General features: G+C 37.6%; 1 protein-coding gene across 2 annotated transcripts in view; it reads left to right on the top strand.

Annotated features, from left to right (window-relative positions):
• The window catches only part of PTPRN2 (protein tyrosine phosphatase receptor type N2), a 634,307-nt gene that overhangs the window by 54,055 nt on the left and 564,766 nt on the right, over positions 1–15,486 (top strand). For both annotated transcript variants that reach the window (XM_059465860.1, XM_059465851.1), the window contains exon 2: positions 13,621–13,671. In XM_059465860.1, coding sequence (XP_059321843.1) covers positions 13,621–13,671 — 51 coding nt within the window. The remainder of the gene's footprint in view (positions 1–13,620; positions 13,672–15,486) is intronic.

Below are 15,486 nucleotides of genomic sequence, written 5' to 3'. Positions count from 1 at the left end.
AAGCAAAGTACATTTAGCTTCCCTTCATCATAAAGGAAAAAAAGAACGCAGCAGGAAAATAGCTTCCATATTTTTAGGCATTTGTGAGTCACCCTAAATCTCTTAGGATATTTTAGTAAAAATTATATTAAAAAAGCTTCTATGAAGTAATGAACTCGTAAGTTTTTCTGCGTGACATGTTTCAGTTGCTTTTTTAAATGTTTCTTTTTAACTTCCTCAGGGTAAAGAATCAGTTATCCACCTGGGAATGCAAGTGTTGTGAAGTGAGCATATGGATTGTGAGAGGAAAAAAGACTGGGTAATCTTTTCTGAGGTTGGCTCTGGCATTCTGTAGTTCTGCACTAGGCTATCAGTAGTAGCAATAAAGGTGTTCACACCTCTGGGAAAGTAGGGGATGGTGGGATAATCCATGGCCTAAGGTCACTGTCCTGCCCTTAAGGACCTTTTTGGCAACTGTAGGGTCTGGGTTTAGGCAGGTGTGGTGGAGATAGAGAATGGGTTAGAATAAAGTCATAGTGTTGTCAAAAAATGACAACAAGGGAATTGGAACCTTAGAGAAGGTTTTACCAACAGTGCAGGTAAAGGCTTGGAAGATCTGGAATGATAAAAGTCTCCAGTACCCAGCTGTGATTTGAAAGCTTGTGGACACTTTCATATCATTATAGAATTAAAGTATTACAACTAAAAGCAGCACTAACTGAGCAGTAATTATCTTTTATATGTGCTCTACCTTTAATCCAGAATGACATAAATTGTGTGTTATTACATCATCAGATGTCAATGGGCAGAGCTGCTGAGTTTAAGGAAAGTGAGGATTTTCTGAGAGGTGAGGAGGATACAAGTATGTATGAGCAGCTCGCTCCCCCTTCCTCACACTTGCTCCCTGTCCTCATATTTTATTTAAATTGGGAAGTTGAATAGGCTGGGTTACTCTGATGTAACTCTCCAGTAGACTTGTGCCACTTGAGGACTGTTTGTTCATTGAACCTACATGTAAAATAATATTTTTAGTTATGTAAAACTGCTAAAAATTTTGGCAATTACTTAAGAAATGACACAAAAGGTTTTTTGATTTTGTTGTTCTGTCACCACATGAATGGCTAAAGGCAAGTTGAATGGATAGCCAAAATGTCTTAGCTGTAAAAATCCTAAAAAATATTCCATGAGCACTATTTCGCCTCCACGTACCTCTCTGTAAAAATGTTCCAGGATGTTATACAAAAGAAAGAGAACTGTAGATACAGAGATTCTTGTTCTGGTCCTTGACTGATACTTTCCAACTGCCTGCAGGAAACTGAAGCCACCTTCTCAAAACAGGCCAGTGCTTGATATGAATCTGATAGTTAAGTTTTATTTTTAACAAAGCTCAATGAAGAGAAGTAGATGAGTTCTGTTTCCTTGTACAAAGTAGTGTGTAATAACACTTCACATTTTAGTTTGACATACCAATAATGAAACAATTTCAGGTGTATCAGGCATTCTTGTCACAGTCCCATCTTGGTTTGAAAGAATACTTCAAATGAGGTTGCACATTAGAAAAAAAAATTCATTTACTCATCTGGGTCTAATTTTAGTATTCTTGTGCCTTTACTTCTGCTGCATGATATATAGATTGTAGAATAGAGAATTAAGGTCAAAAAGCTTTGGATTTTTTGGGTGATTTATTTGTTGCTTTTTTTGGTGTGTGTTTTTTTAAGGTCCTATAATTAGGATGTTTTGTAAACACTGCATTGATGTAGAAAGCATTGCATACACATTGTTCCTTGCTTTCTGTAGAGTATTGGATTCAGAAACAACACAAAATTAGATTTGTAATATATTCATCAAATAGAAACTCTCCAAGTATAGTTTTAAACATTATGTTTTAATGTTTTGGCTGAAATTCAAATCCTGAAGGAAGAAAAATATTTTTTTGAATAATACTGGTTCATTAGAATAATTTAGGAATTTTTAAGAGGGCTCCCATATGAGGTGCCAGACTGATTCTAAACCTTGCTGAATATCATGTCTCATAGAATTATGCAAATGCTGGTCAACTGCAGACTGAAGGCTCATGTGTGGAACTTCATGAAATATTAACATCAATAATTTTTTGGAGGAAAAAACAAAATCAAGTCTTTAATTAATGAATCTTTGGAATCGACTTGCAAAACTATCAATGGGATTATTGTAAAACAACTTCTGTTCTCAGGATACCTCCAAGAAATGAGAGAGTCCCTTTCTTCTAAATTCTCAGAAATCCCAAGACAGAGTCCTGTAAAGTCAGTGTAAGATGCTAGCCGGGAAATGCAGGGCTGTTCTTATCTCTGCCTCTGGCTTATCTCTGCACCTTGGACTTTTTATCACTTTTAACACATCATGCATTACAGACATTTCTGTGGAGATTATTCTCCTGCACTTCCTTTCTCAGACGCTCTTATTTTCTCCCATTTCCTCTTTTCTTGTACATTTTTCTTGTTCAGTTGTTGCACAGTGAAGTGGTCACTATTACCTCTGCTCTCCCTCCAGTATTTTCTTCTGAATTTGTACCTTTTGCTGTTTCCAATTTTCTAAGTTTCCTCAACCCCCTTGATTCTCTATTTCCATACAGGGAAGAAAAGAAAACCAGAACAAAACAAAAAATCCCCTCTGAAGTCAATGTTGGTAATTCCTTTATGGATTAATAGGTCTCATTCTTGTTTTCATTGTGTATGCTCTAGGCTAATTATTGTTACTAGGGAGAGGCTGGATTCAGCAGACAGAACCAGCTCTGGAGTTCAGAGCAGCTTGGTGGAGCAGTGGAGGAAGTTCCTGATTGGTGAATAGGGATGTGAAATTCCCCATTCCTTTCTCTTCTCCATTATGTGCCTCCTACCTGGGAACTCTCAGTAGCAAAGAATATCCAGCAGAGGATAGGGAATGAGCACAGAGAAGTCTGTAATATGGAAATAAAGTTTACAAAGGAAAAACAGCAAAGACAAAGAAACTTAAACAGAAAAAATAGTAGGTATTTGGGCCCTAATTTCCTGCTCAGATACTTCAATTCCATCAAAATCACCAGGCATTGGAGGCCAAGTTGAGAGCTGGTGTCTCTATGGCTGCAGTGTAGCAAAGGCTTTTGTCTGCTCTTAATGGAGAAATGCACCTATATGAACTCCTGACAGCATCCAGCCTTCAGATTTTTTTCCTTCATAAATGGATTTGCTGAAGTGCAGTTTCTCCTTGGTGGTTAAAGGAGTGCAACAGATGAACTTCTAGAATCTGAGAGGTTCAGTCTTCTAATGATATTTTTCTTGTTTTTCCAGACAGAGAAAAATAGTATTTTGTGTACTTTTTAGGAAGGAAACAGAAGATGAATTCTGGTGTTACTCAGCATGAACACTATTTGTCATATTTCAGAATCATCTCTAATTTTCTTGGCTTCCTCCCCAAATTGCTTTAATCATTAGGCTTTTTCTTAACTACATCTCTGATGTGTGTCATTATTGTGGCTGGCTCTCAACAACTAGCCTAGGGAAAAAAAAATTCTCGCTGGTCTCACAGAGTAGGCAGAGCTGCTTCACAGACACAACAGCAGGATGTATTCTAGGACAGCTGGCTCTGCTGCCAGCCTCAGAAACACCAGGGTGAGTCAGGAGTAATTAGAGCTCAATTACTGGTCAAAATCAAGACCATTCACTCTCAGTTCTTTCAAATAGGTGTAATTTCACAAAAGTAAGTAGAAGCAGATCATTTAACTCTGTGATAAATTTAAACATCTGTCTGCAATGGATTTTGAATCAATATAGAATAGATTTAATTCTTTATCAGCATAGCAGAGCATTGTCCTAATTCTGTCCCTTGTCATTGTGATGCCCATGTGGGGGCTTCAAACACAACAGCCCAACAGGACTTGAACAAAGCCACAAGGTGCTGCACATGGATTGTTTGTCAAGAGATAATTTGTATTGATAGGGACAGCTGAGTTCTTGGTAGCTTTTAAAAAATGTCTAGTAGATAAACACTGTTATGATTTTTATTTCCTGTGGAAAGGGAGTTTTGGGCATCTTAGTAAGAACTGTTAATTCTGTTGTGCTACCAATATCCCTGTGTGACCTGTTTCTCATAACTCTGTTCCATCCTAGAGGAGGCTGCAGCTTCATTCGCAATTCAAATTCCCTGGGCAAATTGTAGAGATAAATCTTGATGTCACAGTCCATTGAATTTTACTTAATATTATTATTTTTCCCTCAAGAACTCCAAGAGACTCTGACTTTCTTCATTGACTTTCATTATGTTTCTCCAGTACATGAATAATTAATGTGGATTACTCTGGACTGTTTAAACTCTTTATTAAAGAAATTACCGAGTGTATATAATAGTGTCTCTTCCATTAGATGAACACAGGTGATTTCAACACTCTAAATTAACATTATGATTCAGAAATGCATGATGAAGGCATGAAGCTGTTTTTCCAAACAGCGATTTTTACTGTTTTCTACATCTATCAGACCTCCATATGGATACAGAGAAACAGACAGATTTAGACCAGTGTTTGGGTCCTGCCTTCCTTTTTTGGAGCTCTTTTGTAAGAGTAGCTCCCACATCCATGGGTGCTGTTGTCCAGATTAGAATTACTTGCCTGCAATAAATGACTCTGAATTAGCCCCTTGCACTCAGACTTCTTGCAATGATGTATTTCTTTTTTCCTTCCAAGTTGTTTTCACCAAGTCCACATTGTAATTTTAACCCAAAAATTGTAACCCAGCTCAAATTAACTGTGAAATAGAGGTGAAGCAAAAAGGAGAGGGATTTTTTAAAAAGTCTGAGGAAGGAAAATAGAGGGGATCCTATGTGACAGGCACTTGGTCATACTGCAGCTCTTGGTACAGGCATCTGTGGTTGAAAGATGCTGCACTGTTTTCTAAGTAAAACAGAGCATAAAGGCCAATAATAGCAGAGAGGTCCTCTGCAAAAAATGGTTTCTGCCTTTGAAGTCTGCTTAAGATATTGTTGGGAGTGGAATATTATCCATTATAAATATTGGGTAATTGCTTAGTTTGAGGCAATGTAAGTGGATGAGAATTGCTGTAAATTCTGGTTATGTGTTTTTAAGCACCAAGAAGATACTCATTAAGAATGTCTGCCAAATAATGAAAAGAAAATTTTGGCACTTGTTAGAGGGAAATGAGAAACATGTCTCTTTTCCTTCCTTTGATTATGGAAATAATGGGAGCTTTCCCGAAACAGAAAACATAAAACATAACTTTAAAAACCATTTAAAAAAAAACCAAACAAACCCCGTCACCGAATCCAGCTCTTAAAGATTGAGTACTGTCAGAGAATAGGACATAAGTTTCTGAACCATGTAAGTGTTTTGGATTTTTTACCTGAAAGAGTTATCTTCCAAAGCACATAACCTCCAGACAGAGCTCCTGTTGCCTCTAGCTAATGGTTCATTACTTCTTTGACCCAGCTTGTCTTAACCCTGACTGTGGAAGACATCTAGAATTATGTTATAATTAGGATTTAGAATTCACTCCTGTACTGCAATTTTGTAAAACAAGTATGCTGGAACAGACTGGCAGTTAGTGATGGGCAAAATGAGGTTGATAGATATAATGATGGCAGCAGCTCTTTCACAGAATAAATATCACAGAGGCCTCTGCAGTGCAATGCTGGCTGGCTTGTGTGCAATGATATTGAGGAAGGCAGTGCTGGTAATGTCACACTCTGCTGGATGGAAGCTTCAGTGTTGTATCTTTTGGCTGTGGATAATACCAGAAGGTTTTGCTGCCAGCAGATTTTGTGGGCAAGGATATTTTACAGGCAATGACAGGTAAAAAATCAGGCTGCTTGTTGATGTATTTAAACAGTGAAATGGAATTTAGTCTCAATGGTGTTCAGCTTTTAGAATCTCTGCCAGGCACAAAAGAAAGTTTTGCTTAGTTGCAGTTGGGATTTCAGTAGGCATTGGGTGATTTTAGTTCCTGCCCAGAAATTAATTTAATTTTAGCTATGGGTGACCAGAAGGTGTTTAATTGCAGTTACTGAAGGCCTGCTCTGACCCTTATGACATTATGTCTACAGTTTGTGAGTATTTCAATCAACAATTTTTAATTCTGAAGTAACAGATCCTTCATTTTGTATTGTAAATATGCTATTTTTTCCCATTATGGGGCACCAAAATGGCAAAAATCTTTTGTCTGGGGCTCGAGTAAATGTGATGTACTCGAGTAAATCACATTTGATGCCTTCTGCCACAATTAAAGGTAAAAGATTTCAGTCATGATTGTAAGAGATAATATTTGAAATGTTTTAAAATTATTGTCTATTTATTCTGCAAGAAGTGATTCATCTTTTTTTTACAATATAAATAGTGTTCAGTATAATTAAGTATTAGTGGATCTAATTGTTTGGCAGATTATATCTGTGCTCCCCATTTTCCTTTGAGAGAATGGCATTCTTGCTAAAGAAACAGAGTTAGACAGTGTAGCAGTGAGAGCATTGTAATTTTTCAGAAGAGATAATGCAAGTTCTTTTAATGTTTACAGTGAAAAAATGACAAAATGGCTCATCAAATGGTGAATGAGCCACTTTCTGAGCCCTGGGCAAATGCAAATGCTGTTCTAAAGCTTTCTTAGTGATGGACTTTCAGTGTCTCTTCTCTTCATGACCTGTTATTACTGCTCACATCTCCAATTATTCTTAGTACTGACCTTTTCTCAGTGCTCCCCAGAAGAAAAGCCCTCCATCATTGCAATCATGGCATTAGTAATCAGATAAGCTAATGGTGTTCTCACTACAAAGCAATTCCTTTCCTTAGTGGTGAACATGCTCAGACTACTTACATGCAAAGGAAAAGATCTAATTTTTTCGTCTAAATGCAGAAAGGACAAAGTAGAGATTTACATAGTGAGAAATAATAATAATAAACACCACAACATGTCTGTCTATGTTGCCTATTTCATGCACTAATCCATGGTGAAGGGCAAGTGATATAAAGGAGGTAACTGAAGTTCTGCTTTGTAATGTCATTGAGGCTTCGGGGGCAAGTCTTGGCTGTAGGTTTAGTACTGAAATTTTTCCTAAATGAATGAAAACTCTATTCTGTGATGAATTATTCTGGCTAGAGTCATATTTCAATATACAAATCAGTGTGTATGAAAAATGATTGAAAGAAGGGGTAAATCTGAGATGAGGAAGTGTTAGCACCATATGATAACACTCATGGGAAATCTTGCCTTACTTTACTTTGAAAACTTTTCATGTAAAAGATTGCACAGTCCTGCAGTTAACCACTGCAGGGATTTCTTTTGTCATCTTTATGACTGTTAATTTGGATTAGAGTAAAGCCTGGATTCTTCACCAGGGATGAGTGCTCCTTTGTATGAAGCTTTGTACATGCACATAATTAAAAAAGAATGGAAAAAACCCTTCTCTCAAGAGTTTGCAGTATTACAAAAACATCAGGCACATATTAAACTCATAAAAGGTGGAGTGAAGAAAGAAGATCAAAGCTCAGTATATTTTATGCTGACAATATTTTTCTCACTTTCCCTCTTGGGAGAAAGAACCCCTTTAGTATTATGTGCCACTTTTAATATTATTCTTGACCACATTGATTTACTGTTCTTTCATCACTAAACTATTATCCAAGCAGTTGTTGATAAACCACCACAGGCTCTGAGAGCTTGATCAAGTCTCTTTTTCAGTGTAGAACATTCTGGATATCCTGAGACCCTCAGGAGACACCAGAATGTAACTGAACCTACACCTGCTCTGAAGAGCTCTGAATTGAGGTAGCAAGACAGAGCAAATTCTGCCCTTCTTTTACCTCCTGTCCCTTAGTTCTCTCCCAGTGACACAATGGAAGGGAGAGAGATGGGGAATGGCTGAATGGGCTACAAGGGAAGTGGAGGGCTGTGGCATTCACATTCTCTGAAAAAATTCTTTTCCCAGGATTATTCACCTGAGAAGCCTCAGAGAAAAAGAAAACAATTATCTCATTTGCTTCTCCTGTGTTTTGCTCCTTTGAAATGTGTTTGGAGCTTGTTTACCCACAGGTGATTGTGTCATTGGATTCTGGTGGGAGTCATTTTGACTCTTTGGCCAATCAGTGGCCAAGCTGTGCCAGGACTCTGGAAAGAGTCACAAGTTTTCATTGTTATCTTTTTAGCATTCAGTAAGTATACTTTCTATATTCTTTAGTATAGTATTCTTTAATATAATATAGTATAATGAACTAATAAATTAGCCCTTTGAGAACATGGAGTCAGACTCATCATTTTCCTTCCTCTGTCGGGCCTCCCTGATTTTACAATAGAGGGCATGTGTGGGCATGGGTGGACTGGACTGCCAGCAATAAACACTGACAGGTGACAGAGCTGCTCACCTGCAGGAGGGAAAGGAGAGGGGACAGTGTAGTGGGGGCAGTGCCTGGGAATGGCATGAACATGTTTGGGAGGGTCAAGGAGGGGCAGCTGCATCCTGGTGGTGGGACCATGTTTTCTTGGAGAGGAGGAGCTAAAAAAGAAACACTTCTCAGGAAGAGAATGGAGGAGTTGGGAACAGAAAAAAGGAGCAAAGGAGATAAGAATGAAAATTTAAAAGGTAGGGCTAAGGAGTATCCTGGTTTTTTGTCATAGTGAATTCCATAATGAATCTAAAGCAAGGAAGGCAGTTAGTCTCTTGATTTTTCACAGGCAATTAGTAAGTTTTGAGTCATGAGTATATGCTTACATTGCATGTGCACATACCTGTGTAACCCCAGGGTTTAGGAAATTGGGATGAAATTTGCTTAAAGCCTGTGATCAGCTTCATGTACATTTTCCTCAGATATTCTTGCAATTTTGGGTAATTCTAGACTTGTTAGCACACATGTATGGCAGACAGATGAGGATGTGTTGAATAGATCACAGCTTTAGCAGACTGAAAAAATTTATCTCTCACCTTTATTAGTGAGCAGAATATTTCTCTCTCAGATGATTTCTCCCATCAGTTTTTTGCAAGAAACCTCATTTCATTTTTCCTACCAATGTGTTCAGATTATCGTTCATTATTGTTGGGCATCATCTTGGTTTCTTTAGTTAAAGGTATCACAGTTGTGTGAATTGAGCACATCTAAAATACAATTATTGGACCATATTTATTAATCCTACTATAGGAAAATAATGTGACTCACTATTTAGAGTCTTACATAGCTGGGGCTAAAGACCCAAGGAGGCATTGACCTGCCCAGGTGTTTCCTTGTTTATTACCCTCACCAGCAGTGATGAGCTCACCCTGCAAGGTCTCCTGACCACATCTTGCAGCCAAATGTGAAATAAAGAGGTAAATGTGGGGTGCACTTTTATTCTGGACTATTAAAATGTTAAAGACTGCTGGCATATTTTGATTAAGGGAACATATACTGGCTGAAGTTGTGATGGGCCAGGGGTTGTTAAGGTCTGCAGATGTGAGGAGACATTAAGTGCTTCCATGAATATTAGAGTAAGAGAGTGAAAGGAAAAGGTAGCGATCCTTCAATAACACAAAAGATTTAAGAGGTTTGTATTTTCCCAATTTCAGAAGAAATGTAGCTGGTTTTGCCTGTTATTTGGATTTTTGTTTTGATGATTATAAAACAGTTTTTGATAAACAGGGAGTTTATCTATGACCTACTTTTAAATTTTAATTTAGAAAAATGCTTACAGGATTGATGGCATTCTTGGGAGAGGTGGTTAGTTTAGGATCATCATGAGTTGGTTAACAGGGGGAAAGGACAGAGAAATAAACATAATATAATCTGTTTGAATCATCAGTCAATGTCAGTTTTAAAAAATATTTTCCTTCTAAGAGAAATTTTACAGTTTCTTCTAGATGAAGTTCAAGTGACTTCATCTGCTGCATTGACTGTCCTAACCTTCAGAGGCTCCTTGTATAAGTCCAAACAAACAATATGTTCCAGTGCAATTTAAACTTTCCTATTTTTTTCTTTAGGAAAGCAGAACTGCTGTATGATGAAGAGAAGGAGATAGTTTTATTAGTGTCTCATGAGAAGAATGAGTTGAAAAAAGAAACATAAACTTTTAGGTCCTGTACTTGCAGCAGTATTTTGTGATTATGTTTTGCTGCCTTTCTGAGAAATAGCACTGGAGATGTAGAGGGGGAGGAAAGGGAGGCAGAAGAATTTGCAAGGCCCTATGGAATCTCTTTCTGTGACTATTAAATAATACACCATGTAAATATACTGTAGTGTATATTATATACAGTATATTAACCTGATCTGTCACTATTGAGATGTGGAGACCATGCAAGTGTTAATAAAGAGTTGAATGTCAGTGCAAGTTAGGTAAGAAAACTCTAAATTCTACATTTAACAAGGCAAAGCATGCTGGATAATTGTGTGGAAATTTTGTTATTTCAGGGCTGCTGTGTGAAGTGAGACTGGGGCTTTAGGTTTGGTGTTTGAAAGTAATGTATCAACAGTTTATGTGTACTGGGACATTTTTTGTGGTAGGGAGATTTTTTTGATAGAAAATGCAATGTGATTTTGCTCCCATAAGGCATGAACTGAATTAAATATATTTTGGAGATGATACCGCTTCACTCTTCGGAGTTGACTTATTACCACCATTACTAATGGTAGGTAGATGGTATTTAAAATGAAATATGATATTTCTTAGTGTTCCAGCAAATAGCAGGAGATAAATTAGTAGCTAAATTAGCATATTCACTGGTTGGGTGAAATATGCATAACAATCAACTCTAGCAATAAATAACTAGAAAGGAAATATTTTTCAAGGCATTTTGGAGGTCCTTGTCTATTTTAGAGTAATCCTACATGGATTTAGTTTACTATGCATTGACTTTTCTAGTTTGCTCTCCAAGACATGGGTTTACAAGTCTGATTGCATCAGATTCCTTGCTGCAGTGAGCATCAAATAAACAACAGTTATTAAAAGAGAAGCTAAAATGTGATAATGCCAGTTTTCTTTTGTGCTTTTCCTGGAAAACTTATTAGTCAATAAAGCAAAATCAGAGTTCTGTAGAGAAGTAGCATGACTGTGCATTTCTTTGTACCTAAGCAGGCTTGTTTTGTTCATTTTCTATCTGTATTTTTCTGCTTCTGAGAATCTCAGTGTATTATTATAGGATGGCCTGTCTCTGGCAGGTGGCTACAGACAGCAGGTGGTTGTAATCCCAGCTCCCAGGTGCTTCAAATCATTGGAGTCAGGTGAACCTGTCACTGTTTGAATGTGCCACTCCACTAGAAATATTCCTGGCTGCAACTTCTCATCTGACACCTTTTGGCTCCACAGCACTGCAGGATGGGAAATGACTACAAAACTGTCTTCCCTCCATCACAGGACAAATTCAGCAGCATTTTCTGGACACAGATATTTCAGGTTTCTGGTTTTAATTCTTTTTTTAACCTCTCAGGAAAAAAAAAAAAGAAATACTGATTTTTTTCTAGCCATGAAACCTTCTATTTTTTTTTTTTAGAAGAGTTAACTTCAGATTTCTGGAAACAGGAACACTGAAGTATGCATTCCAAGTCTAGTTTATATTGGTGCTTGAAGTCTTTATTTTTTTTTCTGCAAGAACGCCTATCTAAAGTGAGCATTGTTATTCTTTTAATTAGACTCTTGATCTGTGAGCTCTGTGTGGATGTTTTTGGTCACTGCCTCTCATTGTCCTTGTCTGATGCCCTTTATGAGTCAATGTACAGCTCAGGCATCCTCCTGCTTGGCTGGGTCAGTAGCAGGGCTGCAGTCAGGTATCTTCAGTGAGTTTCCAGCCACTGTTTCAGGTCAAATGGTTCTTACAGCAGACTTGTCTGGGCCAAAATCATCCACATCTCAAGAATATGTTACAAGCCACACTTTGTGTACTGTGTGGGTACATCCATTCTGCCATACTGTGTGTGAAGAAGCTTTCCTTGTCTGAAATTTCCTTTTCAAAAGGTACCAAATGTATATCCACAGTTTACTGTGACATGAGTAAAAGGATGAGAGAACTCTTATTCGTGTGCATATTGTAAATCTGTGTAAGGTTATGTGTCTTTGCAGGCAGGTGTGGGATGGATGTGAAGAGCTGTTTGTTCTCCAGCATGTCTTGAATTCACATAGCTGGGTTTGTCTAGCTCAGACCTAGCATGTGCTGCTAAATCCTGCTGAGACACATAGCATATTAGTTCAGGCTTCATGATGTACTAATACAGTTATCTGCTGAAAGCCTTTTCAGAAATTCCTAAGTCACTCTATCTCACCAAAACTTTTCTTTTAGCAGGATTAGGAGCCAGGTAATTCATGGTCAGAGGGTTCTGAGCCTTTCAGTTCTTTTTCTAAGGATATTTTATATAATCCACTGGACTCCCTGGTGATTAGAGGTGCTGTACTTTGTGCTTTCATGGAGATAGGCATGGCTGGGGAGAGAGGATTTGCTCATTGGTTTGGGTCTGGTGTAGTTCCTGCTGGTTTCTTGATGCAAGGTGTGGAAAAGTTCAATATTGCTTAATATCATAACTCCATGTGGCCATTTATAAATAAGATATTTTCCAGGAAAATGAAAAGGTTTAATTGTGAAAATGTGTTCTTAAGGGCAGTGTTTGTGTCCAACCTACAGCTTCATTCCCCAGATCTGCTCCAGTCCTAGACCTTTAGCTTTGTCAGAAAATAAAGAAACTACTTTGGGTAAACAAAGCGAGTGCCCTTAGCAGTAGCAGGATATTTCACAGTGCCTTTGCACCTGATCCTTGTCCCTGTGCCCCAGTGTGGAGTGACCAGAGCAGGGGCCCATCTTGCCCACTTCCCTGCTGCCTTCACAACTGTCAGCAGGGACTCATTTTGGCTGAGGATAAAAGCAAAAATAACCATTGACTCAATCCCTGGTTGGGTGACACCAAGGGAACAGAACAGTTTGGTCACAAGGGAACAGAATACTTTATCCATGAAGATGTGTACAAGTGAAAGAGCTGGGATTGCCAGCCTGGATGAAGTTTCTAGGGTGAAGAATGGAGTTTGTGCTGTAGGGGCTCATCAAGCAGCAACTTCAGGATCCAATTTCCTGTTTTAAATCAAAAAATTCCAAGGATATTTTTCATGGGCCTATATTGATTTGTCAGCTGTCTGTGAGGTATTAGGGTGTTGGTAGGGGTGGCTTAATTTGGAAGCCTTTCTCCAAGGACTTAGCACTCCTGAAGTCTTAGGCATGGTCAGTGTTGCAGTTACTAAACCCAAGCTTAACCTGTGCAATTTATAGGCAGATTTAAAGGCTTGCCTCATTGCTGTGGCAATACTGTCAGGATGCTCTTGGTTTCTTGGTGTGTATTCTTGCAGTGTACTGCAGCATTACTGTGCTGTGGTATAATAATGTGTTCAAAATTAAGAGAACATAAAGTCCCTCAAATCAATTAATGAGAGAGACATGCATGGGAAAAAACCTGAACCTTCAGGAGAGAGATGAGGGGAGGAAAACTTCAAAGATTATTCTGGACATAGCCAATTAGTTAGATGTGCTGTCTAATCAGACCTGTTCTGGACTTCCTCTACTGCCCAGTTTGAACTCCCAAGGCCCACCAAATGTCTGACTTTTTCACAGCATTAACAGGTCTTCAATGCACTAATTATCCACAGTTTGACACCTCTATTAATTTTTACCTTTCTTTTGTGTTTTTAGGCTGCCTCTTTGAGGATGACCTTTGCAAGTCTTATGAAGTCTGTGTTAATGGTAAGTCTTCCAGGTTTTGTTTGCTGCTTGGTCTGCCCTCCACTCTGTAGTTGCTGTGTGTTTGATTTAGTAAACCAAATTCATATGTGAGTGAGAAGGAGGGGAAAAGGAAAACTACCAGGTATGACTATTATGGTCAGCAGTTAGGAAAAATTTAATAGATTAAAAAAAATTTCTCTCAACCCTGAGCAAAACCATTTATGTGACATAGATTTTGGTTTAATTAAGCACACTGAAATATGCTAACATTTAATTTATCTTAATATGGGTGAAAATAACTGTTTTGTTACCTTCAGTTTGCTCCTCTTTTTAGAGGATGATGTTGGGTAATTATCAGTCTCCTCTTCTTCAAAAGATTGTTATTTTATATAATAAGAAAGAAAGTCTCAAAGGAACACTGCAATTGTTGATCATACTGCTTCCTTTTTTTGTGATTTTACTTGAATTAGGCAGGAACAGCTTTCTTCTACTGTCCTGCATAATTCATTTTCAGTAAGTCCAAAAAGACAACACAACATATGAATGAGGCTAATGGAATAGTACAAAAGATGTTTTCTAATAATAGTTGAAGGTTGGAAATGTGCTATATGAAATGATTTAATTCCCAGTGAAGGACAGAGGATGTTTTGAGAGAGGTGTTTGAAGCAATAACTGCTATAAAATGTGTATATGTGGTGAAAGAAGGATGGGAGTAGTTTTTACAATGTCATTTGACATAGAAATATATGGCAATATGTATATTTGTAATAAGGGAGGTTAATATTTAAATTAAGTATTAGATATGAAATTGTTTGTGACATCATATTATAAAGGAGAGGCTTTGTTTTCCATCAAGCTCAAACAATAATATGGGTCTATTAATAAATTAAGATATTAATAAGGTTTAGCTAATGAACATTTAGGATGAAATGAGATTAAATTTCCAGTACTGTTTAACATCAGACTAATGCAAATTTATAAGTCTTTTGTATTGACAATTCCTGTCATTGACACCAGGAAGGGCAGTGACAGATTTGTACCGGTTGAATTTTGGTGACTATCAATATTTTCCAGTGCCTAGACTGGAGTCTTCCCCAGTGCAAGCAGATTTAATCAGGTTTAATCATAGGCAACTGTTATATGCAGCAGACAATGCATAGTGGGCAATTTATGCAACAGATGATAGCAATTTCTGCACTTTAAGGGATCTCTCTATTGAAGACTTTGCTGTTCCTGTAAATGTAACTTCCTGACTTCTTGCTCTACTTGTTTTCTTAAATCATGGTGCATTTCATCAAATGTCCATATGACACTCTTTACCATGCAGAATTAAATTATGGAAGTTGTATCTTTGAATTTACATGGACCTTTTCTGTAGAACTACTCATGTTTTGGCATAACTAACTTAAAGAAATGTCAGTAATGAGTAAGACAGATGATCAATAATATTTTCTAATGTCTGATCTTGTTTTAAAAGAATACTTGCAGGGATTCTGTCCAAGTGTCTAAGGTAGCTGTAAAATATTTCATTCTTGTTTATCCACTGGGAAAATGTTATCTAGAATGTATTTTAAATGCTCTCTTTGATGCAAGTGAAGATTAAGCCATTCTTGAGAAAATAAACAGGATCTTTGGGAGATCGTACATTGAAGTACTAAGAAACCATCAGAATTTTTTATGTGTAGCAGAGAGGAAGTTGGCCTCTTGCTTCTGAGCAATCCTTCACATTTTTTCGTGCCCAAAGTACTGCTGATTCACCTGTACCTCTGAAATTTTCAGGAATTCTGATATATTAAAATTTGAGTGCTTTGCTGGGTTGAGAGTTCAGGAACTGAA

Source organism: Ammospiza nelsoni, chromosome 1 (genome assembly GCF_027579445.1).
Source record: "Ammospiza nelsoni isolate bAmmNel1 chromosome 1, bAmmNel1.pri, whole genome shotgun sequence".
Lineage (NCBI taxonomy): Eukaryota > Metazoa > Chordata > Aves > Passeriformes > Passerellidae > Ammospiza > Ammospiza nelsoni.
Note: the sequence above shows the minus strand (reverse complement) of the source record. Positions and strands in the feature narration are given on the sequence as shown.